Genomic DNA, 27,513 nt, shown 5'->3' on the forward strand with positions numbered 1-27,513 from the left:
CTTAAGGAAAGTCAGCAATTCAGAAAGACACTCACATGGTTTCAGGGACTGTATGTGTTATGGGGAAAGTGTGTTTGTAGTTACATAGAAGCTATTGTTGATTTTCCCAATGCTGTCACAGACTTCCTGAGGTAACTAAAAGGAGGAAAAATTCCTTCTGGTTCATTTTGGAGGTCTCAGTCTACATTCCAGCTCCAGTGTTTCTAAGCCTTCAGTAAGACAGCAGCTCAGCCCTAGTGTCTTCTGGAAGTTTACCTCAGAGCCAACAGGAAGCAGAGAAGAGCAAGAGCTGAGGACCAGATGTAACCCGTGAATGCATTCCTCCCAGTGACAAACTTCTGTCAGTGAGGTCCCATCTCCTAGAGTCTCCAATACCATCCCTAGCTGAGGACCAAACGTTCAGCATATAAGCCTCTAGGAACATTTCATATTCAGCTCAGAACACAAGTCATGTGGGCCTTGAGGAATTTAGCCATTTTGGTGAAAGAGAGTTTTTATTAATAAATGATGTCTTTAAGTCTGAGACTAACACTCAAGAAATCCTTGCCAGTTAGGATCTATCGGCAGGAAACTCTCTCATACTTCCTATGTCTGAGCTGAAGTCAACATTCATTGGTCAGCAGAGATCACTGTGGTAGGCACCTTTCAATATGCCAGAGGATTGAAATAATGGCCTCACTTTCAATGACGTGGGTACAGCTGGCCTGTCACAGTTCACAGTAAAGAGCTCTGTGGAACACAGTGCCAATCAGCAGTTTTCCTTTGTACACGGAGGCAACTGTTGTACCTTGCAATACTGTGCCATTCTCTGCATAAACTACAGTTACTTTGGGATCTTCAGATAAAATGTTCTGGATTCGAAGCACCTGTCAAAGAAATAACATGAGGTGATTATTTTGATAAGTCACTTGAGTCAACTTTAAACTTCGAGTTATTTCTCCCTTAGACACAGTATCTCATATAATTTCATCAGTTATGTTCTGTTCTAAAGTTATTTTAAGATCGTTCTTTCCTCATTTGTGATTGGTCGTGTTTGATCACGTGATCCCTAACACTAGCAGTGAGCCTATGAGCACAGGTGTGTGAGGCGGGGCATATAAACAAGCACCACAGCCTGGATGTGAGACATTAGGGTATAATAAGGACCATAATAAATAGAATGCGTACACTGAGTTTCTGTTTGGGGAGTCGTGATTGGATTGTTCAGTCGGTTGATTAGCGCAGAGACAGTCTTTCTACATTTCCAAAGCTGGCTTTGAACTTGTACTTCTCCCGCCTCAGACTTAAGTATTGGGTTACATGTGTGTGTGCACGACTATGCCTCAAAATATCTTTATTTACACTGTAGAGAAAAGTAAAAGCTTCACCCAAGAAGCCATCTCTCTGTGCCATACATACCCAAACTTGAAGGTCCAACCTCTTAAGTAGATATGATTTTTAAGTTTAATTTCCTTCACTTATTTGAGAAATTTAATCACACCATTACTGGTCATGGATTTCATGTTAAATTTGCCATATGGCATAGCTAGTTCCTGGTTCTTTCAGGTAAGAAAATAACTTTAGATAACAAAACCTAATACAAACAACATATTGCTGAGGCAGGGGATGTGGGGTGTCTAGGGTCTTCCATTTACCACGGGTGTCTTCACTGCAGATTGAGATGAGTGAGACCTAGTTACTTCTAAATGCTCCTTTGACAAGGATAAAATATTGTGACTTGAAGTAAAGAAAGCCATCATTGCAGAACACCCAGGGTGGCAGTGTGGGCAAGCCAGGGCCTGGGCACAAAAGGATCAATGGGAGGGTTCAAATGACTACAAACACAGTTAGCTCCACAGACATATGTCCTAGGACTGCTGTGATGTTAACTTGTTATTACGAAGAAATCGGTAAGTATGCACCTCAGCTTAACAAGCCTCTTGTTCATAAGAACTAAATCATCTATAGGCTATAGGCAGTTAAATCATCTATAGGCAGTGTGTTAAAAGTATTGTATTCCATTTCCCTTACCAAGTTCATCATCATAAAGGGAGCAGTTCTTTTTTTTTTCCCAGAACAAATCCTTGCTAGAGCAAAGGACCAAGTTTACCAGATGCACTAACAAGCAAGAACAGTTAGAACTGAACATCGACTCAGCTTTCTTTATACACTAAGCACTCCACAGCATACATTTCTTCAATTCTATTAAATGTACAGTAGAGCAAGCCTAATAGCTAAAGAAACTAGCAAAAGATACAAAAGATTGCATTAAACACAGTCATAATTTCCTATAAATATACAAAGAGGTTGTGTTGTGTGTGTGTGCGCGTGTGCGTGTGCATGCACGGATCCTTTTAGGTGAAGAAGACTGATTTTAAACCAAGCATTAAAAATACATATTCATTCAATAAAGTAATAAAGTAACACCAGGTTGTTTGATGGAAGTATAGCTACTATATACTAAAAACTCAAAATAGGTGCTATGAGATCCAGTAGGTAAAGGGTCTCACTGCAAGCCCGACAATCTGAGTCTACCTTCCAAGATTCACATAGTAGAAGGAGAGAAGCAATCTTCCCACCCTCAAGTTGTCCTGTGAGCGCCACATGTGTGTAATGGCATGCACTTGTGTGTGCACATACACATAGACATTCAAACACATAAACAAATGGAATAAAAAGTCAAAATAGGGGGTCATTGGATAAGTGGGTAATGAGCAGGTGCTGAGGGCAAATGGGTCTACAATTTTTATTATTTGCACTGTAAATAACTTCAAAATAACCTGTCAAATCAAGACAGTGGACAAAACAGGATCTTTGAGTACTATAAGGAAGGTAGAAGTCTTGCTGGGGACGTATACATAGGATGGCCATACACTGGTTCTCTGCATGGCCTCGTACAGTCAGCCTTCTCCATTGGTTCCATGTCTGCAGATCTAGGTGACCTCAGACAGAAATAGGTGTGTGTGTGTGTGTGTGTGTGTGTGCAATATACATACATGAATACAGCAAGTATACACCTTCACTTTCTATCACTATCCCTTTAATAAGTCAGTATAGCTATTTTTATAACATGTATAGTGTGTCAGGTATTTTAAGTGATATGAAGGGGTTTAAATATACAGACGTGGCTGAGGAGACTGTTCTGTCAGTAAGAGCACTTGTTCTGTAAATGTGAAGCACTTGCTCTTCCTTGAGTTCAGGTCCCTAGCACCACAATAAGTGTTGGGCGTGGAGATTCGAGCTTGTAATCTCAGCATTGGGGAAGTGGAGGCAGGCAGATCCTTGGCTTATTTCTAGCCTATCGGCAAGCTCCAGGCTCAGTGAGAAGCCCTGTGTCAGATAATGAGGTGAAGAAGCAGCTGGGAAGAGAGGCACCATTGACGTCTGGCCTCCTCCTGTATGTGCACATGTACAAAGGTCCACAGTCCCACACATATACACAAACAGAAAGCATACAAGAGGATGGATGTGCAGGGATCCTGCTAAAATACCACGTAACTTCGTGTAAGGGACTTGAGCATCTCTGGGTTTTATATTCGTGGGGTCGACAGAAGCCAATCGGCATAGATCGAGAGAGGCTGTAGAGATGCCCTGGGTGGAAGACTGATGCTAGGGAAGGGAAGGTTATACAGGATGACGGATAACAAATGGATACGCTCTGTCAGTGTGACACCACTGTACCTTTTAAGCTATTGTGAATTCCTAAGTTGGAGGACCTCACTATTGAAAGAAGGATGTGGGCACCATCCATTGCTGGAAGTCCTTACTTCCAGCCTTCAGGCCCACACTCCCTAGGCTCGGACTTGTACCAAAGCCTGCTTGGAGGGGCCTCTCCAGCTTCCCTTCTTGCATGCTGGAAAGGCCTGAGGAGATGAAGTAGATTCCCTACCTAGCCTCCCCTCCCCTGTGAATGACTCCTGGGTGACTAAATTCTCAGCTAGGTGCTGCTTCCATCAATCACCCCTCCATTTTTATTTGTATGTTCATTTTGTTTTGTTTCTATTTTTCCAGTGCTGGAGGAGATTTCTTCCAGTGTTTCACACATGCTAGATAAGTTTTCTTTACTGAGTTATACTCCCAACACACACTATTCATCTCCTTCTTCTGGCTTTGGCCAACACACACACACACACACACACACACACACACACACACACACACACGCATACACACAGTCCTCTGTCACTGTGTCAGCTCCGGTTGGTTGATTTCCTCATACAAAGGTGCCCACACCTTTGTAAACCACCCCCAAATTACTCAGTAATAAAGCTCCACCTGTGCCCATCCTGGACTCTCAACAGAACACCTCCACAGACCTTTTGACTTCTGAACACCCGGATCATCTGTTACATGCCCTCTCTTATTTGCACAAACAAGGACAAATTGTGTTTTCAGTTGAAACCTGGTGGCTAGGGCCAGTGTGTATCCACTTCACCCTGCAAACTGACCTCTGAGCCGGGAGGATTCTCCGAGTCATAGAAAAAGATTCTCATCCCATTGGGATGGCATCCAACCCAGACATCCCCTGTCACAGGATCCACAGAGATGTTATCCACAAGAGTGTCAAAGTTGAGGACCTGCCAACCAAAGTACAAAAGACAGAGCATGAGGATGCGAATGCTGTCTAGGGACGGTTTAGGAGATGGTCCTCCTGCTCTAAGGGCACAGGAAATTCAGCCTATTTCAACTTCACTGCAGGGATGTATCTGGCCTTCTGGCCATTCTGTTGGGTTCAAAGACATTCTGAGTATAGGGGATGATTTCAAAACAAAGGCTGACTCTTAAGAGTTAAAATGAAATCATTTGTACATGAATCTAAAACCAAAAAATTATTCAAGTGTTGCATCAACCCATTTTTTGCAAAGAAACATGTACATGTGATATGTTTACAAATATTCCAAAACCAAACAGGAAATGTAGATTCATTTCTGAGGAGGAACATGGAGGAAATGTACGTTTCTTTATGGCTAATCATAGGCTGTGTAGCCAGGAAAATAATGGTCACCAAGGGTCTAATTTTTGCCTTGAAGTTGAGGGGAAGTTTGTTGTTTTGCTTCCTGATGTTATTCAACTCTCTGCTCTTTTGCTGTTTTTGTTCTCTAAATATAAGCTGCAAACGGATGATGGCTGCCCAGATTGCTGTCGTGGCTTTGTGCCGGCATCATAAATTATAGCAAAAATTCCTAATTCCACCATTCATCATCCTAGCTGCCTTCTACTGGGAAGAAATTCCATCTATTTGTTTACCTCTAATTCTCACTGGAGAAACAATATCTTCTGTGCACTTCTGGGTCCAGTGATCTCAGTACCCAGGGACCCCAGAAATAACTGGTCGTGACTCTCTGAAAAGGTCTGAGTGTGGGCAGGCAACTGTAATGTGCTGCCACTGCCCTCTGCTTCCTGCTCAAAATGAGAACTGTCCCCGCATGTCCACGGAGGGATTAGAGGGTTCAGGCATCCTGGCAGAGCTTCACTCGCACTGTCAGGGAAAGCTGTCAGCCTGCAGCCTGGAAAGAGGCTGCCTTAGCTACAGGAGGTGACTGAGCAAGCAGCCGCAGGTCAAAATCTACTCCTGGCTCTTCCCAGCCCCCCAGGAGCCATCCACCCTGTGTCAGCTTTCTACTTACAGGCTTATGTTAGCTTCTTTGAGGGAGGAAAAGGTGTTATCTAGTGTTCCTCTGTTAGCATGGAGCAGGGAATTGGCCACTAGCAAATTCCATGGTGTATGGAAGCCTGCTGAGAAGCCCCATGGGAATGAGAGGGGTTTGGGGAAGCCTCAGAGCCCATCCACTCTGCACACAATTATCAGCTACTCTGCCAGGCACTCAACTCAGCACCCGGAGTGTGCAGAGTACTAGATAGACATAGCTTCCACAGAAGACCAATCACCATCCAGCAGACAGCCTGATCTGGGTCCAGAAATGTACTCTTGCCCTGTAAATACCCAATGCCTAGCCAGGTGAAAAATAAAATAAAATAAAATAAAATAAAATAAAATAAAATAAAATAAAATAAAATAAAGTAAAATAAAATCTATTAAAATGGGCAGCTGCATATCATCTCATAATCTCACAAAGACACGAGGAAGTGTCTAAATAAGACACTGGACGGCAGCCGGGCGGTGGTGGCGCACGCCTTTAATCCCAGCACTTGGGAGGCAGAGGCAGGTGGATTTCTGAGTTCGAGGCCAGCCTGGTCTACAGAGTGAGTTCCAGGACAGCCAGGACTACACAGAGAAACCCTGTCTCGAAACAAAACAAAAAAAAAGCAAAACCAAAAAAAAAAAAAAAAAAGACACTGTACGGCATGTTGATAAGGTAGCTCAGCCGCAGAGTGCTTGTCTCTTTCCTCATCAGGGCCTGGATTCGATCCCCAGAACTACCTAAATGAAATGCCCTAAATAAGGAGCTGTTTGATGCTGTTGCTGTTTTTGTTTACATTTTTGTTTATTTTGTTTATGCTAGCACCTAGATATTTTGAGAACTCCAGCTGACTGAAATGTGGCAAATTCTGAGTCTTAGAGCCTTGGGGAGGAGGAGAATGCCTTTCACTGTGGCCATATACAGGTAACACACCATTTGTCGTCATAACCATTTCTATGTGGACAACTGAGCAGTATCAGGTACAGGCACATGTGTGTGCAGCTGCCCCCAACAGTCAGCCATCTTTAGAACTTTCAATCAGCCCAAGAGAACCTCTGCAACCATTACATGACTATTTCTCACTTCCCATCATGCCATTGTTCCAACAAATTTAAAATATTTTAATTATTGAAATTATTTCAATTATTCTGTTGGGTTGTAATATCTTGCTATATAACTATATAATGATGTAGCCTCTGGCTCAGAATCCCCCTGTCTCAGCCTTCTGAACACTGGGATTACAGGTGTGAGCCACCATGGATGGCTCTAGGTCCTTCAAATAAGTGAAGTCATAATATTTCTCCTCTTTTTCTGGTTTATTTCACTTAGCATAATGTCATAAGTTCATTGATGTTGTACCCTTCCTTTGTAAGACTGAATAATGTCCCATTGTATGATGACATTACACTTGGGGCAAGACATACACTATTCACCTTCATCACAGATTTGATAATTCAACAAGTTCAATGCTCAAGTCTCTGGGCATTGGGAGATATCCCTGGACTAATAGGAAATCACATGATCCCTCCAAAGAATGAATGTCATTGCATTTGACAGGGTGGCTTCTGCTAAGTTGATTGTAGTGATGAGAGATGACCTTGTCCTGTCACCAGATGTGGAAGCCAGATCTGACCCCACACACACCCCTACAGGAGCAAAGCCCTTGAATTCCGTGTTGAGTATATATTGAATTGAGTTTTATTGCAACATTCCTTAACTTTCACTTTGCAGTAGTACCCACTGTTATAAGCACAGTCTGTTGTTACTCCCTGAGCCAGTTGGGGTGTGTGAAACTTCATTTCTCTGCAGCTAATATTAAACTAGCTCTGCCGATGATTTTTTTTCTTTTTTTCTTTCTTTTTTTTTTTTTTTTTAGATAGGGTTTCTCTTTATAGCCCGGGCTGTCCTGGAACTCACTCTGTAGACCAGGCTGGCCTCAATCTCAGAAATCCGCCTGCCTCTGCCTCCCAAGTGCTGGGATTAAAGGCATGCGCCACCACTTCCTGGCTCTCTGCCGATGATTTTTAATGTCAAGCACGATGTTAGATTTGAGGTTGCTCTGAGGCAATTTCCTCTGAGTGAGGCCCCTCGTGATGGTTCCTGGGACATGGTGACAGAAACAGTCATGCAATTGCCAGTGACAGTGCTTCTTGCTGTGGGCATGGGTGTTGGCAGCTTGGTGTCTTGTGGCTTTACAGTGACAGGGGCCACTTTATAATGTTCTATTTTCATAAGCCTTCTTTCTTCCCCTTTGTGCAATTAAACTTTCTGACCCAAACTTTTCCACTTTTAGAAGTGGAAAAGGTGAAGCCCTGATATGTATTAAGTTCTACCATAGTAATTAAGCAAATCTTTGCTAAATGCTTATTAGATGTTAGCAATCCTTCCAGTAATGAACCGAAAAACAATCTGTCCTGGTGGGTCCTACAGATAATAAAGAAGACTTATAAATGTACAGTGTGCTAGTAATAACATGGAGAGCAAGACTTAAGCCACTGAGAGTCAGAACCTATGGTGTAGTGGGACTGGTGTGCAAGCTGTTAGTAGTTTGGGTTAGGGAAGGTCTCCTTGAAGTGTCTCATCAATAAGAAGTGAAAGAGTGGAGAGTGCACAGAGATCTGGAAGACAAGGGCCAAGAGTTTGCTGCTGGGTCCCTGGGAACATCTAGAAAAAGGACAGGTGGCCATGGGGGGCAGATCTGGAAGTAGCCAGGTCATCCGTGCAGCCATTGTGAGCATGTTGCTATTGTAGAAGGAGACAGTGGGATATGAGGGAAGACTGTTTCTATCACCATAAAGAGAGGAGAGAGAGACACACAGAGAGAGAGAGAGAGAGAGAGAGAGAGAGAGAGACAGAGAGACAGAGAGACAGAGAGACAGAGATAGAGACAAAGTCAGAAGGAAAAGGAGTAGCAGGGGTTGAGGAAGAGACCTGGGGAAACAAATGATCTTAAAGTTCTCTAGAGCAGAAAGTCGGAGTTGCCTAGCTGACGTGCCTGGCTTGCTGTTTTTCTGCCACAGAGTAAAAGTGAATAATAAACAGACAATGATACTGATGGCTCCTAACCAATACCTGAAAAATTGCTTCACACCTCCTCAGATTAGACGAGTCCTTTCTCCCCATTTTAATTTCACAAATCAATTAGAATCTAATTAGCACTCGGCAAGCTTACAGTGGTGATACATCTTACCTTCAATGGCGTCAAAGTCCAATTAGCGTGCTTTTCATACACGTGAATCTTGTGAGCCAGCAATTCAGCTATATAGACATACCTTCAAAGACGAGAGAGCTCCGTCAAAGTGCTTGAAGTAATGCCAAAAGCTGAGTTGGGAAAACTCGTCTTGGAGTGGAACTTTGCTTAGAAACTAGAAAATGGAGTTTATCTCAAGGCAAACTCAATTCTGAAAGAGCTCGATGGGTCCATAAAGTACAACCTATTTAATCACGGGAGAATCGTCACCTAAGGTTATAGGTTCTCATCCTTGATGAGCAGAGAAGGAACTCAGTGCTAAAGTAGCTCTTGTCAGCTACACTGTACATTGCTTCCTTTTGATTTGTCAACCCAGTGGCAAGCTCAAGGTTCTGCATGTCAGAAGGTAGTAAGTGTCAGCTTTGGGGAGCATTGGGAAATCCTCTTCCTGACAGTCCTCTGGCTCAGCCAGAGAAAGCATGAGAGAAGACAAATGTTTGTCTTCAGTGGAGAGAAGTCTTCCTTTCTTTCTGTTCTGAGCCTGATCCTAACATGGGTCAGGAACATGAGCAAAGGGTAACACCATACACCATAAAGATTCCTGCTGAGACTAAGTACAGTACATACTAGAACAATGAGAGAAGTAGTGTGTTATTATCTTCTGTGGGGGATCAGACACAATATAACAACAGAAAACTTCCGACATTATTTTTTCTGTGTTCCTAATGCTCTGAACTTCTTGGTGGTATAAGATGAGGAGGAGTATGGATGGATGATGGACAGATTTTATATGTACATCGATGTATGGTGCCCAGACCAATAGTGATCTGTGAACTGTTTGTTGCAAAGCCAGCATAAGAGAGTAGACTGCATCACTAACAGTTACATTGACTGTTTCACACAGTAAGTATGGTGGATTGGAGGAGAAGGAGCCCCACAGGCCTGTATATTTGGATGCTTATTCCGGAGTTGGTAGAACTGTTTGGGAAGGATTAGGAGATGTGTTGGAGGCAGAACATCACTGGGGGTGGGCTTTGAGGTTGTAAAAACCTGTGTCATTTCGAGATAGCACCTTCCCCTACCTCAACATGTAAGCTCTTAGCTACTTCTCCAGTGGCATACCTGCCTGCCTGTTACTCATCATAAGCTCACCTTCTGGGACTGTGAGCCCACAATTAAATGCTTTGTTTTATTAGTTTCCTTGGCTGAACTCTCTACAGTCATAGAAAAGAAGCTAAGAATAGGAGTTGCTGATGAGCGAGGAAACCAGGGCCTTGCTTTATGTTCTGGTACAAGACCCTTTTCATGTTACAGACCCAACCACATACTATATTTATTTTATAGAGAATTTTTAAATATCAGTAGTGTTTATGTTTTCTCAGATTTCATCTTACTAACACAACACAACAAATAATCGCATTATAAGGAAAGGACTATGTTCTGAAGCAATATAAGGAGACTCCAAGCAAATCCATTGTGTTCTAGAAAGCACACATACTTGCCATCGGTGGAAATGCCAATGCCATTAGCGAAATCAAATCCTTCTGCTACCACCTGGACTTTATCTGGACTGTAGTAAACAACATTGGACCATGAAAGACCCAAGTACATCTCCCAGGACTGTAAGTATGGGTCAGCAAAATAATGATCGTTTGTGGCATAGAAGCTCTCAGGTCCAACAGCAGCTATATCGTTGATGCTGCAATTAAAAACACGCATGATTATACATGGGAAGGTAGCATTTGAAAGCCAAAAACCAAAAACCTTATGCACCGGTATTTCCTGAAGTCTAGTCTTAAAATTAAAATACAGGATGGAGTCTACACCATCAGGGATAGCCCAGAATCACTATGGCATCAGTTCTAGCCAATTCCCAAAGATAATAAGATACAATTATTAGCACTGAGACATGAATGTCATACAAGCAGTCGTGTAAATGTAGTATTGTGGTGTGTGTGTGTGTGTGTGTGTGTGTGTGTGTGTGAAGCCAGAGGTCATTGTCAGAGCAAGGTGAATCAGCACACATGACACTGACTCCTGTCAGTCAGCCTCACTATGCCAGAGTGAAAGCACTGATCAGCTACCACTGTGGTTTAAGCATTATTAGCTGTGTGATCTAGGGGAAGATCAACTCTATCGCATGTTGGAGGCCTCAGTTTCTTTCTCAGTGACAGAAGGATGATGGTCTAGCATTTGCCATAAAGTTCTGTGCCTCTTAACTGAAGGAGCCCATGAGCAACAATATTCAAAAATGGGGGTCTGGCTCTTTTCTTTCTGATTAGCATTTTCTCTGTGCTGCTGAAAATGTAAGATATATGAGTCTATTTTTTCAGCTTTAATAGGTACAATAGCAAACACATAAGTGACTCATTCCTTGCTGATTGAGGTGACAGAAGTTCCCCGGGGGGCATGATCTGAGAGAAAATTATCCTCACTCTTCTGCAGAGCACATAGTGGGAAAGGTTTCAGCTGTGACTCAGCCAGGCTCAGGAGCGAGTGAGATGGGGCTCAGAGCCTCAGTTTCTCATCTGTAAAGAGAGCTTAAACGATTTTCCCCTCAAAGTTGCACGGCTCATTAGAAAAGCCTAAGGTCCGGAATCTCAACTGTGGAATCACAGTGGGAATTACAATGAGCCAATGCTGTCAGCTTTGCAGGGAGCCAGGCTCACTAAGTCTTCCATCAACAGCAGCTACTATTACCACAGTGGAAAAAAAAAAGACCATGGAGTTATGATGAGTCTGTGCAGGTTTTGGACAAAACCCGACAAGCTGCTTCTACCTCTCTTTTTAAAGCAGATTTAAAAAATTAGTATGCTGTCCTCTGTGGAAAAGGAGCAGATTGGAGTGGTTTGGAGCAATAGCTTTGAAATTTGATATACTGTTTGAATCTGAGTCTGCCTGCTATCATCACAACATGGGGCCACAGCTTGTCACCCATCTTTGAGCCACTTCCTATAACTCAGTGTTCTTTCTGTTGCTTGGTGTGTAAAGATGAAATGAAACTGTAAGTGTAAAAGCCTTGCCATAGTATTTTGTGTGCATAAAGGACCAATAATAGTAGCCGTGATGTTGTTATTAACATGATTAGCTTATGACAGATTTAGTAATTAAAAGATGAGTACCGGGCTGGAGAGGTGGCTCAGTGGTTAAGAGAACTGACTGCTCTTCCAGAGGTCCTGAGTTCAATTCCCAGCAATCACATGATGGCTCACAATCATCTGTAATGGGATCTGATGCCCTCTTCTGGTGTGTCTGAAGACAGCTACAGTGTACTCATATGCATTAAATAAATAATATTTTTTAAAAAAAGGTGAGTACCATAAACAATCCTAAAACATGAAGTGGCAAATGCACATAATAATCCTGTGTACAGAGAGCCAGATTCTAGTTAACTCTGGCACTCCAGTTACTTGCAATCTAGCTCTAACCTGCCAATACAGAATATTTTCACAACTGGCCCAGAAAGAAAAAAATATTTCTGTTTTGTAAAACCGGAAGCACTTGATGTGTCCAATATTAAATGGTGATTAAAAAAAATAGTAATTTTTGTAATTTCTTGTTACTCCAAGTACCAGCTCTGGCTCAAGCTAATCCCAGCTACATTAATGGCTGGCGTTGTCATCTCAGCAATGGCGCAAATAGGCCAGGTCTTAAAAACAATTAAATCCACATGTGGCATATGCTAATACCAACTTAGGGAGCAGCTCTCAGCTAGTGGAGCACTTGTTTAAGGCAGTCTGCATAGCACCTGTCGGGAGCTGAGACTCCTTACACTCTTAGCGTTACCAGCACTGCCTCAGTGTTTCCACTTTCCATGTTTTTCTCTGAATATTTCTTGGGGTCTTCAGCCACTCAATGGCCTCACTCTGGCTGAGATCAGAGACATGCCTGCCTTATGTGGGGTAGTGCTAGGCACTGAACCCAGGGTTTTGTGCATGCTGGACAAGCACTTTTTCAACTGATCAACACCCTGGCTCCTAAAAGACCCTTCTTGTATAAATAAAGACCTCTACCTTTAATCTACCTCTAAACTATTTTCTCTATGTGGTCTTATCCTAAGTATGCAGAAAACCTAGGGGCTTGACTCCTACTTGGACAATAGTGGGTTAGTTAAGCTTTATTCAATAACTTAACTGCTTCCCACTCTGCTTCCTTCTCTTCAAACCTGCTAAGTAAGGAGAGAGAGGAGCCACACAGGTAAAACTACGTCTACTAGATACCAAGACTTTGCTAATGGACTGCAATAAATACAGATCTAAATCTGCAAAAACCAAGGTGGATGAATGCTGTTCTTAAACTACACAAGAAGATGCTGGGCTTCTTGCCAACTATAACAAAAGTTATAAAAGTTATTTGGGGAGATAATACTAGATTGCCATAAATCTTTCACTGGCCCCATAGACCACTTCATAGGCAAAGTGAAAAGGTCGATGTTGAGGGCTGGTCTGGTTCTGTGTATACAAATGCTAAATTCTGAGCCCTAAGAACTCATTGCCTTCAGAGAAGGAAATGCTCCTGTACAATAGCCTGTGTTGAGTAAAGCTTGCTCCCTAATTTAAAGCAAAAGTGTCTACAGCCAATTACTGGGGAGAATAGAGGTGGGTGGGGCTTTAGTTGCCAGGCTATTGGATCACAGGTAGGGACAACAACGAGAAAAAAGAAGGAGGAGATGGGAGGAGACAGGAAGAGGAGGAAGCGGAGGAGGAAGAAGAGGAGGAGGAGGAAGAAGAGGAGGGAGTAAGAAGAGTGGAAAGAAAAGCAGAGAGAACAGGGGGTCTCCATTAGATGTGATGGACCAAGAGCATGTGGCTGAGTGAAATGACCCCTGAGGACAGACTGATGGAGCAGAAACAGCTCAGGCGAGATTCAAACAGCAAGTCCATGAGGAGCTCAGCTGGAAAATAGCCAACAGAGCCTAGAGAAAAATAGTCTGGTGGTTATTCGTCCAGCATTTGTGCCAAGCTGACTAAATAAATCCGGAAGAATCTGCCTCAAGTATTGGGGAGCTGGCCAGGTCATTAAAAAGTTTAGAGTTAATTAAATACTACTTACAACAACAGAGATTTACTTTGTGTTGGATTGAAGTGTTGAGATCCTCAGTTGTCTAACTTTCCCATGTGTTATGTTGTCTAGGAATCTAACATGGAGTCCAATATTCCCACTAATAGTGCAAAACACTATTCGACTGTAAAGATGTATAAGATGCACCGTGTTTGGAATGTTCTTTTACATATGTGTCTGAAAATCACAAGAGCAACTGAGATTAGTCTTGTAAAGACATTTTTTTAAATTTTTTCTTGGGATGGCTTGAATAGAGATACTGAGGACAGGAGATTTGCTACAGTGTCCACCCAGAATAAGGAAGATGCAGGAAGAAAGTATGAGCCCACTGTTAGGGTCCCAAGGTTTCAAAACATTCTGAAGAAAAACCTCCAGAAGAGTTGAATCTGAACTAGCCAGAAGAAAGACTGTGGATGAGCCATCCTCCCCAGTTAAGGGAACTGGACATACAAAGCACCTCAGTACCTAGGCAGAAGTTCATGTGTGATGGTTTTCAGATGCAAAAGTGATCTTTCCTCTTCTTGAAATTTAAACACCTCCACAGTGGACGAGGAGTCTGGATGATTTACCACCAGTAGGTACACAGCGTTATCTGAGAGGAGATGAAAAACAAAACTGGAGGCATTAGCGAAGCTCTCAGCTGTCAGTTCTATCCCCCCTCAGAGCAATTTCCACCCACCTCCAACGAGTACTTAGGGTGTCAGGTGGATGGAATATTTTCATCTTCATAGAGAAAATCACTCATGATTGCTCCTAAGAAAAGTGGCTAAAGGACAAGCTAGTGACAAGCTCTGAAGACTCACAACTTCACAGGAGAAAAAAACAACCTGAACTTTAGAATGAACATCACCAGCATCGAGACTCCAGACAGCTTGTTAAGCTTTGATAGTTCAAATGATCAGCACAGGATACCAAGCTGGGGTAAAAGGACTGAGGGTGTGGGAGCTGGAGCAGAGGCTGTGCTTGTGTGTAATTTACACAGGGCCTTGTGAGCTTGCCTGCAGTTTACACAGTGGAAGATGACAAATGCCTCAGGAAGGATGTCAGAGAGAGAGAGAGAGAGAGAGAGAGAGAGAGAGAGAGAGAGAGAGAGAGAGAGAGAGAGATACAGAGACAAAGAGATACAGAGACAGAGAGAGGCACAGAGATAAAAATGAAATGGGGAGAAGTTAGACATAAAATGGACTCTAAATGGTCAATAAGGTATGAGGTAACTCTTGAAACCCCTGAGAGTATCAAATTGGTATTTAAAGAAATGGGTACACTATTAAGCAGATGTGAACAGAAAAGCCAGCTCAGATGCTTGTATTTTTAATTCCTGTTTTATTTAAGTACTGCAAAGGGATATTGTAATATGATAGAGAGTCAGTAGATAATTTATGGTCTTCATGACGATCAGAGACCTTCTTTCCAACAAGGTGGTATTAGAGCAGAGTCCTACACAAAGTGAGAGTAAACCATGTGCATTTCTGGAGAAATGAGATGACGTGTTGAGGGAAGAGAATCTGCAAATCCCTGAGGCATGAGGTTCCTTAATAGTGAAGTTGTGATTAGAGCCAAGAGAAGAAAAAGGAGGGAGCTGAGGCTCCAGTGGGAGAGAACCATGAGCGCTCTTCCTGGGGATTAGGGTAGGATCTAGGTTTGATCATTTGGGAACATGAGGAAGAAATAACATGTCCTGAGGCTACAGTAGAATTCCTGGTGTAGAAAGAGTAGAATGAATGTTATGAATGTTATCAGAATAACACTAACTAACTAACTAAAAAAAAAAAGACAGGAAATGAAGAACAAGAGAGGCATCTGACAGGAAGAATCAAAAGTCCCTGGGGGAATAATCCTCAGACAAAAGTGGGGATTGAAACCAGAATTCGTATTGTATACAGGAGATTCGACTTCTAGAAGTTGATCCTCAAAAATGTGTATAGAGGATCCATGTGTAAGAGTTTCGCCCTGGAACTGCTTGCAAAGAGAAAAAGAGAAGTAAGCCTCTTCTTTATATACATGCAGAGTGGTGATGCTCCAGAAGTCTCACACAACTGAACCCTGAGAGCCCCCATAGTGGATCTAAACACACAGACATTAAAAAGGAGCCCAGGACACAGTGCTGAAAGTGACAGCTACCTACACAAGGGTCTGCTAATACTACACTGATTTTATTTTTTAAAAAAGTAGTATACACACACCAAACACTATACTTCTTTACACTTAAAATATTTTGAGAAGAAAATAAAGTGGCAACGATTGGTTGAGCATATAGAAAGATCACTGACAAGTATATACATACATACATACACAAGCACACGCATATAATCGGTGTTCAACATTTTAAGTTGAAAATGATAGCAGAGACGTACACAAACAGAAGTATCTAGGAATAGCCTTCAGAAGTGGGACTGAAGATCTAAAGGGAAAATAACATTAATAACCTATATTTGGGGGCATTCTCCTAGAATATAGGCACAGACAGTGGCACTAGTTTGTAAGGCGTGAAAGAGAGAAATAAGGAAAGAGACAGGAAATGTAGAGGTGAGGTATGAGAGACTGATGGAGGAGGGAAAGCTGACAGGGAGAGCAGAAGCTGCATCCAAAAGCAGGAATAGAGTGAGGAGTGATGCTCTTGAAGCAGAAAATGGGCAATAAAAAAGGGGAAGGGGTAGAAGAAGGGAAGGAAGAATGAAAGAGGAAAAAGAGAGGAAGAGGGGTGATGGAATGGAGACAGAGAGCGCCAGTGATCCCTTCTATCACCTGAATAAGTCTTAACTGATGCCCCAGCCACACTCAAGGCAAAAGAAGTCAATTCTCTGGGGTTGAAGCATGTACATTGGAGTTTTTGCATTTCAGCTGTTTCTACGTGCAACTGGATTGGAGAATTACTAGAGTGCAAAGGAAATGGCACCGAAAACAAAGGGAATGCCAATGGATAAATACATTGTGGTTGGGAACATGCAGCTGAAAACATCCACATGAAAACAAGGATCTCAACAGAGAGCACCCAGTCAGGGTGGGGCCGAGAGAACTGTGCAAGAAAGTACTGTGTCTACTGCAGAGATGACTCAGGGCTGGAAGAGTTAGGACTGCAAATGCTTGCATCTTCTTTCAACTGTTTCACATGGAAAGCCTATTGTAATTAAAGCTGAATATATAACTATTCTGTAGACATAATATGAATATTATTTTATAAAACTGGTGGCTTTCCAAGGCTTAAGTAATTAGCATTTTCAAGCATTGAGATGATTTTTTACATTGCTTACTTAACATAGGTGCTGTGGTGGTTTGAATATACTTGGACCACATGGAGTGGTACTGTTGTCACTGTGGGGGTGGGCTTTGAGGTCTCATCATATACAAATATATATATATATATTTATAAATATATATAATATATAATATATAATATATATATTCATAAATATATATACATACATATATACATGTACACATATATATTTATATTTAAGTCTGGCCAGAGACAATCTCTCCTGACTGCCTTCTGATCAAGATCTAGAACTCCTTCTGCAAAACTGTATCTGTCTGGACACTGCCATGCTTCCTGCCATGATGATAATGGACTGAACCTCTGAACTTGTAAGCCAGCCCCAATTAAATGTTGTCCTTATGAGAGTTGCCTTGGTCATGATGTCTCTTAACAGTAATGGAAACCCTAAGACAGGAGGTAAGATCAAAATCCACAAAAATTATTTATGATTAGCTTTCGGCAGGAAAAGGAGAAATATTCACATTTTTCCCCTTTAAGATTTTTAAAATTTAATATTAATTGTTACCTTCATCTGTGAATGTACTAATTCCATGAGGGTTAAATGAAGATATATCCAATGTATTTCCTATAATTTCTAAGTCTGACACTGCTGGCTCCTTCTCATTCAAGTCCATCAGAAGTATTTTTCCAGGCTTACTGGGATCGAAACTTTTTATTCCAGGATACTTTAACCCCTTAAAAGAGTAGTAGAGAAAAAATACAGGCATATCATAGATACCTCAAGAGCTAAGAGAAGTGCTGATTAACCAAGTGTCCACTCTGACTACCCTGGGCCATAGATAGCAGGGCTACCTCTTAACTTACTGACTCATGTGACAGGTCCACAGAATACTCTGGAAGCAACCGGCTCCTCTATGGTCATCCCCTAAACACCTCCCGTCACCTTCATCCAAGTCTTATGTGAACACAGCACAGCTGCCATGCCAACAACACAGTAAGATGGCCGCCCATCTCATTTGAACGTGGACACTGGTGTATACAAGACTCAAGGAAAACTTAAGCCATCAGTCCCAGAACATGTTCGAGAATACAATAAATATCAACAAACACTCACGGTGCTAAAGAAAGTTATTCCATTAGGCAGGATCTCTAAGTCTTCAGCACCTGTCTCTGCAGAGAAGGTAAGAAGACAAATTGTTTCAAACATGCTGGAAGCTGTAGATCCTTTAGTTACCTCATCATGCTTGAAAATGGGTCTCCATCTTAGCATCTGTTTGCTAGGTTCAGAATGAGTCCTTCCACTCAAATTCATGAATGTGATCATAAGAAAATTAAAGAGGCCAGGCAGTGGTGGTGCATGCCTTTAATCCCAGCACTTGGGAGGCAGAGGCAGGCAGATTTCTGAGTTCGAGGCCAGCCTGGTCTACAGAGTGAGTTCCAGGACAGCCCGGGCTATTCAGAGAAACCCTGTCTCGAAAAACCAAAAAGAAAAAAAAAAAGAAAAAAAAAAGAAAATTAAAGAATGAATTTGTATATTTCTTTATTTATTGTAGGCAGAATTTATGTAACCTGGGCTAGCCTCAGCCTCACTTTGTAAACTAAGCATGGCCTTGAGCTTGACCCTCCCAGGTGAAGGGATTACAGACACATGCCACCTTGATTATATGGAATTATTAAAAACACCAATATCATCAACAAGCACAATGGCCATTTGCATTTACTTCAGATCAATGGCCTTTTTATCTCAGAATCAAGATCTCTCATATATTGTCCATGGAAAGTCACAGAATATGAAACAGGTGTGATCATTTGGAAAGAGCTTGATATTAACCTGAACTTGTAAACTCCAAATGCATATGCTGTATCACAGTTCCAAATCAATTAAATATTTGAAAAGGATGATGGAAATAGAAGCAGATCCCAATCGTATGTTTTCAAGTGGGGATACTTTGCTGATACCTGGGAACATGCACTTGCTAAGCATGAGTACCAACAAAATATCTCTTCAAGTGAGCTATCATTTATATATATATAATGTTTAAATTGTTCAATTAATATAGAGATGAATGAAGAATTTGGTTTTGTTGTCATGCTCTCAATGTGTATATTATTCAAATACTCAGGGATATTTGACAATATTATACTTTCCTAGAAAAAGTGTTGTGTTGTGAGAAATCTGCTCATGCTTAAGAATCTTACCTAAATGACTCTTCTTAGGTAGCCTTCTGGACTATAGGCATCTCAGATAAGTAACTCAAAAAACAAAAGCCAACAACCATGGCCCACTCCAAGCACAGCAAAACTGGATCTCAAATGAGTTGGTCTCCAATAACAAGTCACAGGGTTGAGCTCTGGGATGCTCTGAGTAGGTTAGCAGGAGTCACCATTCCTCCACCTCTTTATCTTTGCTGACAGGTCTTGCCTCCCAGGATGGAGGCCAGTAATTATCTTCACAGCTTTCTTTGTAGCTAGATATCAGCCTATCCCCCAGTTCTGCCTAATGAGATCTAAGGGGAAATCTGAGAACTTCTAGGAAAGACTCTTCCCTCCAACACTCAAAAGAAGTGCAAGAGAAACAGCCTCGTGATAAATGAGAGAGTTCATTTTAAAAACTACTCTTTATTTTAGGCTTTACATCACTCTTCCCTCTTTCTTTTGCCAGCTCCTTAGGTGTGTTACCATGAAACCATTGTTCTAGATATAGTCTATGTTCTGTTGACCAAACAATACCCAATCAAACTGAGACACATTGATAACATGCCCATGGATTCAAATCAAAGCTTATGATATTCGTAATCAACTCCCGACTCCGTATTACTCTCCTGATTCAATGTTGTAGTTTTGAACAAAACTGAACTGACACATTAAGAAATTATATATAGTAATAATATTCTTGCATTTAAAATTTGATGCTTCCTTGTCCATTCATATACATACCGATCCCTGTAACTAAATTACAGTTAGGAAGTTCTACTGGTGTTACTTCACGGAAAGCATTTAATCTTGTTCTGGAAGAAAGAAAAGAATAAAACACACTTTAAAAAATTCAGAAGTTAGAGTTGAGGTGCAAAAGTAAGCCCACAGAGCTCTCCTCACACATCTTTTGCCTTGGGTACAACCTGAGTTAGTATCCTTGGGCACTTCAATTCTTGATTCTTCAAGACCACATAAAGTTGAGAGAAGATTTTTATGTGCAGAGCAGGACAGATGCACAAAGAAGCATGTGGTGTCCTCCAGGCTCTGTGTGCCATGGCAATGAGAGAACTGTTTTATCAGCTGTATTCAGAAAGTTAGGTTGAATGGCAGCAAGGCTCTTGTTAATGCTGCTAGTGTCCGAGAGCTACTCAAAGGAAGAGTGTGGGGCAGTGGGCTATGAGAAAAGGCCAGAAAGCTTGGTAGAAAGCTCTAGAAGCCCCAGGACCTTGGTCTGAAGAAGGCCATTAGGACGGAAGGCCTCTTCGAGCTTCCCAATGTCATCTGGCTCTCTTAGCTTCCGATCCCCACAGCCCCTCCCACGGAGAGGTCCATGGCCAGTGATCACGTAGGAGTAGCACTTTCATGCAGACGAGGCATTCCCAAGCTCTCAGACCAAGCCAATAGGGGTTACCTGCTGTCACCCCAAAAACTGTATATATTGGCCAAGCTCAAAAGTAAATGTGTGTGAGATCCACTTCAAAGAGCTGTAACACTTTTCCCCTTTCCACACTCTGTCTCTGAGGCGCTGAGACGCGGTTTGGGGGCAGGGCAGCAGCGAACTCTCCCTGTCTGCTCACCACCTATCCCGGGCAGCCCTCGGACAGCCGCCGATCGCACCCTGTCCTCAGCCCGGCCAGGGATCCTCATGGGGCCCATCTGGAAACGGTCCCGCAGAAGAGGTTGCTTTTCTCCAAACATGTAAGCTCCAAATACATATGCTACTTCATAGTTACAAATCAATTAAACACTTGAAAACCATAATAAAAATACAAGCAATTCCAAATGCTTACATTAAAATGGGGATACCTTTTGTATAATTCAAGAATATATATTTCCCACCTGCCTGTTCTGTCTGACTCTACACCCCAGATGGGGTGTTTGTTTTTCAGATCTGATACTCAAAAATACAGATACTTAAAAAAAAAGAAGTACAACCTCATATTCAAGGCCAGCCTGTGAAAAGGCATCGCACACGTGGGCAAACATCTAGACACACACATGTGAACACAGGTAGGGAAACAGTTTATTGAATTTGAGTACATAAGTATCATGAGGGGGATATTTGAGGGAAGGACAAAGGAAAAGTGAACAGATGTGAGAAGGAGACACCAGCAGGCTCCTGAACGGAGCAAAGCCATTGATGTGTCATTTGAAAGAAGCAGACGACCATGTTGGCACAGCTGGGAGATTAAAACAACAAATTATGCAGTTTCTAGAACAAATGACACAGTCCAGTCTTAATAAGTACTGACAATTATCCAAGAGTCCCTGGGAATATCATCTGGCTTATGATGAGTGAGATCTCCTCTTCTTACCTTCCTGGCAATTTAGTTTCTCAGAACAGAAGCCAGGAGTGCGTAAAAAATGTATAAAACTCTTCCTCATCATGGTTTAGGATGCAAATGATAACAAAACTTGAGAATGTGTCGATTCAAAAAAAAATTTTTTTTTTCATGAGGTATTTTTACCCTCATGCATTTGGCTATCAATCCCACAGTCTAGGACAGTCTGGAGTAATAGGGAACAAATGCCACAAAGTATCTCCTTCATGAGTTTGTCCTCATGCACAACCAGAATGGAAAACCACTGAGATGGATGATAGAGAAACAGACATGACCAAATAGATGAGAAAGATGGGCCAGAGTAGAGGGCTGTGCTCCCTCAGTGAAGGAAACAGCTTAGGAAGCCCACTCCAGAGAAAGAATGCAATCTGTCCCTTGACTTGGGAGACTGAGAAGCATTTCAGAAATGGAAAATTAAAAAATGTCAGACTGCAACTTGACATTGTCACCATAAAAGCTTATGGCAATGCAATAAAAGGAAATTGATACAGTAATGGCTTACAGACTATTCAGACCGAGATCCCAATCATGAAAAGCATTTTAGACGGTGCAACGCAGACAGCGTATGTGCATGAACCTGAAAACAACAACAACAACAACAACAACAACAACACGCTTGAAACAAACTTCCCATAACAATGTACTAATCCTTGGGATACATGCGTTTCTTCTGCTCTGAGGGATTGCAGTCAGGGCTCTGCACATGAGAGGCCACACTTGACCTTTGAACTGCATCTCTGACCCCATGTACTAATTTCTTAATTCTTGGTGTTTTTTTTTTTTTTCAGTTCCAATCAATTTTAAAATGTTGGCCACGGTTTATCAAACTTTTTTTGTGACCCATCACTTGGAAAGACACTTTCTTTTGGAAGAACGTACAGTGTCTGTTTATAAGGTGCCTCTATGAAGTAAAAGGGTGGGTTCAAAATGTTAAGGGCAAAGGTCATAACAGAAGGCAGAGTGGCAGGCAAAGGCTTTCAAGCATGTGAAATCCTTGAATGTGTTGAAACTTGTGGAAGGAGCCAGTGACTTTTTTATTTTTAAACAGTCAAAGCACACAAAAAGAATAAAGTGAGACCTGGTTCACAAGGTCCATTAAATATGACACGTTTACACAGGACAGAGAAAGGCCAATTGGCTCAGTTGTTCTCAACAGAATAATCTCAGCCTGAGCCTGAGCCCAGAGTAGGCAAGAAGACAGGAACTCTGTGCCTGGTTGTCCTGGGTCCAAGTTTATGACCCAGACAAGCCAGGACTCAATAGGATGTCATTGATACCAAAGTTCAGGTCGTACACGTGGCCCTTTTAGCCCTCAAACACCTCCCTTGTACATTTGTTTCCCTAATTACAGATGGCTAAGATTACAAAGCTGAAGTGGCTAAGCCAATATTGGAACACAAACATGAAAGCAAAGCTACATTCAACCCTCTCACTCAGCACAATGTACAGACGATGTACAGATAATGCTACTGCAGATGTGAAGAAGGACCTGGGCACCCATCTGCCTCCAAGTGTGTATCTAGCTCTCAGCTTGAAGGCAGTTGATTATCAGGAAATATGTCAAGGACCAATGTTCTGGGCCTAAGAAGTAAAGTTCAATGTCTGAAATATGTCCCTGATTCTAAGACCTCTGAAGTCCATCCAGAAATCACATAAACTTTGCTGTGCACTGTTCTGGACAAATAGACACTGGCTCCCTGCCAAAGCACACTAGGTTCTTAAGCTACGCTGGCACTCTGAGGGCCCAGGTACTTCCATATGTGCTACCAACCTTTCCTCATTTGTTCTGGATCTCTTTATGAAAGTTACTGTGTGCCAAGTCCTATACTAAGGTCACTTCCACATACTTCCACATTTAATCCTTCAAACAGTTTTTAAAATCAAGATTCCTGGTTTTCAGGCTGTGTGTATAGCTCAGACATGAAGCAGTTGCTTGGCATATTCAAGGTCCTGGGTTCAGGGTTCAGTTTTGCATCTCTCTCTGTCCCTGTCTCTGTCTCTCTCTCTCTGTCTCTCTCTCTCTCTCTGTCTGTCTGTCTCTCTCTCTCTCTCTCTCTGTCTCTTGCTGTCTCTCGCTGTCTCTCTCTGTCTCCCTCTGTTTTTGTCTCTCTCTCTCTGTCTCTCTCTGTTTCTGTCTCTGTCTCTCTCTCTCTGTGTCTCTCTCTGTCTCTCTCTCCCCCATACACATATATTTTCCTTGTTCCATATGTAAAAAAAAAAAAATCAAACACCAGCTCATTCACCAGCTTAACAGACAGAGGTATGAAATTAGGTGTCATGACACAAAGCACGCTGCTTCCTACCTCTTCATACCCTTTCACTAGCCCACATTTTTCTCTACTGTAAATGTGCTCTGTCTCGTCATCCACAGCTTGTTCTGCCTCCCAAAGCCTCCCATGGTCTTCTGTGATGGGATCCATAGCTCTGTCATTCATTTTCATGGACCATGACACATATGTCTACCAAGTCCTTTGTCATGCTGCTTTTCAATAATTGAGTTTGGATCTTCTTGCTCCCTCTAAATGCTAAAACTGTCGAGTAACGCTACACGGTATTGAGTCTCTGACTTCCGATGTGAACGTGGCACTGGCATAGGAAGGAGACTCAGAAGTCTGCTGAATTGTTCTATGGCACTATTAGCCTAGTGCATCAGACAAAGAAGAGGGTATAGAAACACTGATGGGGGCTTGGAGGGATGAAAGGCAATTCAGCATTAGCCTGGATGTCACAAAGAATTATGATACAATTCAAATGTTATATAAACTATCTCCACAGGCTCATTTGTGGGAGGTGTGGTCTCAGAGGGAGGTGTGGTCTCAGTATAGTATTCAGAGGCAGGATTTTAGAAAGTGACTGGGTTGTGATGGTGTTGATCTAAACAATAGAGTAATGCTTTCATGGACCCATAATTGAATAGTCTCTTTAGAGATCATGGACACTGCGCTACGGAAAGTAGGGTTGAGTTGAAGGAAGTGGACCACTGGGCCAATAGCTTTGAAAATCTGTCCTGCGCTCAAGCTTTTTACTCTGATTGTTTCTCTCTGCTTTACGGCCATTATGTGATAGGTGGCTCTCTATCACCTGCTCTTGATGCCACCCCCATGCTGTTCTTCCTCATGGCAGGACCACAGCCATGAACCAGCCCTAATGGGCTTCAACCTCTGAAACTTTCAGCCAAATAAGTCACAAGTCGTCAGACAAACACACCAGCAACTTATCACTAGTCTCTTTGGTGGATTTTGAGATCACATATTGCTTATTATCTGCCTAAATTTATATATCCTACTGGGATGCCTGTTATCTTCCCCTAAGTTTTAGCAGAGAAATCGGCTAGAACTTTTCTTGTTGTTAACGTGATAGAATGAATTGAAAGTTGCAGAAATGAGGTCTTGTCCATGTTGCTGGGAATCCACCATCATCACTGCCTGTAGGACATTCTGCCTAGGATGAGTGAGGTAACAGAGATATGTTGAGGAATTAATGCTAGCTTTGTCATTCTCATCCAAAGAAGTAAGCATAGAGACCTTTCATACCATGATGGTAAATCTTGGAAGGAGCCTCTTTCCTTCTCTCCATTGAACCTCTTCAAGAAGAGTTCCGTGTTGTCCTGGGTGTTGTCTAGACTTGTATGATGTATACCATAAAAAGCCACATGCCAGATCTGACTACAGGGGTGAACCAGAACCTTTTTAATTTCTTCTCTGCCTCTCCCAGTCTCCAAGGCACAGGATAGGATTGCACAGATTCTATGATCTGCCTTCAACTCCTAATGTACACACCACACCCCTGCTTGCATACATTCTATTCCTGCGGAAGAGAAGGCTGTATCTTTTCTGAGCGCAGGGATTCCCTTGATGCCCAGATACACCAGTCATGCCTTCTTTTCTTTCCTGGGCAGATTCATGACCTTCCAGAGTCTCATGTGCCTTATCTCCAAAGTGGGGGTAGGTCATTATTCATCTCCTAGGCCCTCTGGCTCTGTTTCTAACATGGGAGAGGGCAGTGGTTGAGTATCCTCTCCAGTAGAGCATACAAATATCCTGGGGGTAGGAGCAGTTGCTTAGTAATAATGATCCCATTCAATCAAGTAAAGTGGTGCCTAAGACTTAGCATATCCAGCGAGGTATGAGGTACCCCTCAGGCCCATGGATCCTCTTGTGTGGTGAACCTTTAGGGCTTCCAGAAAGTTGGTGTTGTTTCCCTTCCTTCTCATGTCTCAGAGATCCCTTGGTATTCTGTACACACTCCCAATTTATAATTTAACTGATCTTTAGAAACGTAAAAGCTCAAAGTTTGACAAGGTAAAAACCCAAATCCGGCTATAGAGATGACTCTGTGGGTAAAATGCTTGCTACACAGGCATAAGGACCTATGTTCTCATCCCTGGCACCCAAGTAAAAAGCAGGACACAGTAGTGTACACCTGTAATGCCAGCATTGCAAAGCAGAGACAGGTAGATTTCTAGGGCTCTTTGACTAGCCAATCAGGGAGGACCAATCTCAGTGAGAGACCCTGCCTCAAAAATGAGGTAGATAGTGAAGGAGGAAGATTCCCAGGGCCAATGTGTGATCTCCCCAGGTGCTCACATGGGCAGATGCAGTTGTCCATACACAGGAGTGCATACTGCACACACACACACACACATGCATGCACGCACGTATGCATGCACACATGCACGCACACACATGCACACACACACACACACACATACACACACACAGCCCATACACACATACACATTTTTCAATCATAAATATTTTTCTAATATTTTGTGATTTAAGAAATATTAATTTACACAACCCAACTGTATGTGGAAGATTCTAATTAGTCTATAAGATTATATAATTGTTTAATTTCAAATAGTCCATGTTCATTAATTTTTTACTTCAGAGTAAATAACACTAGTATTGATTAACCCTTTTACAGGAGGATGGTGTATAGACTTTGAACCTTCATAAAGGGTTATCATGAAACTTCTTATACATCTTTAGCCTCCTACCCATTAACACTCTGGTGGGTTACTAAATCCTTTCAAGGGAAGCAGGAGCTAATAACACTGAACAGCCCTACATCCCAGGCTTCTCGTTAGTAGTTTTCTATATCTGGTACCGTGGCTGGTTTATGGGAGCATTCAGTGGTTAGTGATGCTAAGTGTTGTGCCCAAGATACCTTGATCAAAGCAAAACCAGACCAGATGCCCCTTACCTAAGCCGGGCACCCACTGCAGCATATGGGCCACCCCAGGGACCAGCTGACTCTGGTGGGCAGGTTATAAACAACCTTTCTGTCTATTTCCCTAGTGGAGCCTCAGATTGCGATTCTGCAGGTCAGGAAAGTTTGCTACATCCAGGGAGCTCTTTTCACTAATGTATTGACTTGCAAACTATCTCCATCTCCCAACACACACACACACACACACACACACACACACACACACAGATGTCTGGTATTTGGAATTTATTTTTCAAAGCCAGTTTAAAAAGTGACTGCAGCACATGGACCTTGCTGACAAGTCATTTGTGTATCCCGACCTTCCCCTGCTCTCAGACACAGGGCAGATTTTAAGAAGCCCAGGGAAGACTGACAACATCTATGAACCACTCTGAGATGTTCGTCCTACCCAGGGACTATAGATTTTTCCCGATAAGAGCCAGGAAGGTGTGGAGGTGCTCCCAGACCCGGCAGATGTAGGAACCACATGGCTGCAGCCCTCACCCCAAACACCCCAACACAACTTACTGATAGGAAGACCGATGGTTCTTGTAAAGCGCCAATATCAGTCCCACCAGGGTGAGCCCTAGCAACTTCGCCATGGCCTGAGACAGATGGACAGACTGAGGGTGGACAAGTGTAGCGACGCTGGTCACTCCTGAGACCTGCAGCCCA

The 27,513-nt window shown here is 42.4% G+C and overlaps 1 protein-coding gene across 1 annotated transcript; it reads right to left on the minus strand.

Moving 5' to 3' along the window:
* Positions 1-472: 472 nt before the first annotated feature.
* On the minus strand, positions 473-27,513 carry Pon1 (paraoxonase 1). The gene is made up of 9 exons (XM_028779149.1): positions 27,367-27,513; positions 20,027-20,097; positions 18,204-18,259; positions 17,655-17,823; positions 14,338-14,464; positions 10,310-10,510; positions 8,812-8,893; positions 4,428-4,556; positions 473-866 (listed from the first exon to the last, which is right to left on the minus strand). The coding sequence occupies exons 1-9, from the start codon at positions 27,438-27,440 to the stop codon at positions 708-710; spliced, it is 1,068 nt and encodes a 355-aa protein (XP_028634982.1). The 5' UTR covers positions 27,441-27,513; the 3' UTR covers positions 473-707.

The sequence above is a fragment of the Grammomys surdaster genome, unplaced genomic scaffold (genome assembly GCF_004785775.1).
Source record: "Grammomys surdaster isolate TR1022 unplaced genomic scaffold, NIH_TR_1.0 345, whole genome shotgun sequence".
NCBI classification, from domain to species: domain Eukaryota; kingdom Metazoa; phylum Chordata; class Mammalia; order Rodentia; family Muridae; genus Grammomys; species Grammomys surdaster.

What these genes read in the sequence shown, in the direction of transcription:
- Pon1 (XM_028779149.1), bottom strand. Translation starts at nt 27,440, where the DNA reads ATGGCGAAGTTGCTAGGGCTCACCCTGGTGGGACTGATATTGGCGCTT. An exon ending in GAATAACTTTCTTTAGCACC is followed by an intron (nt 17,824 to 18,203) that starts GTGAGTGTTTGT and finishes TACTCTTTTAAG; the next exon opens with GGGTTAAAGTATCCTGGAAT. An exon ending in GGACTTTGACGCCATTGAAG is followed by an intron (nt 4,557 to 8,811) that starts GTAAGATGTATC and finishes TTTGGTTGGCAG; the next exon opens with GTCCTCAACTTTGACACTCT.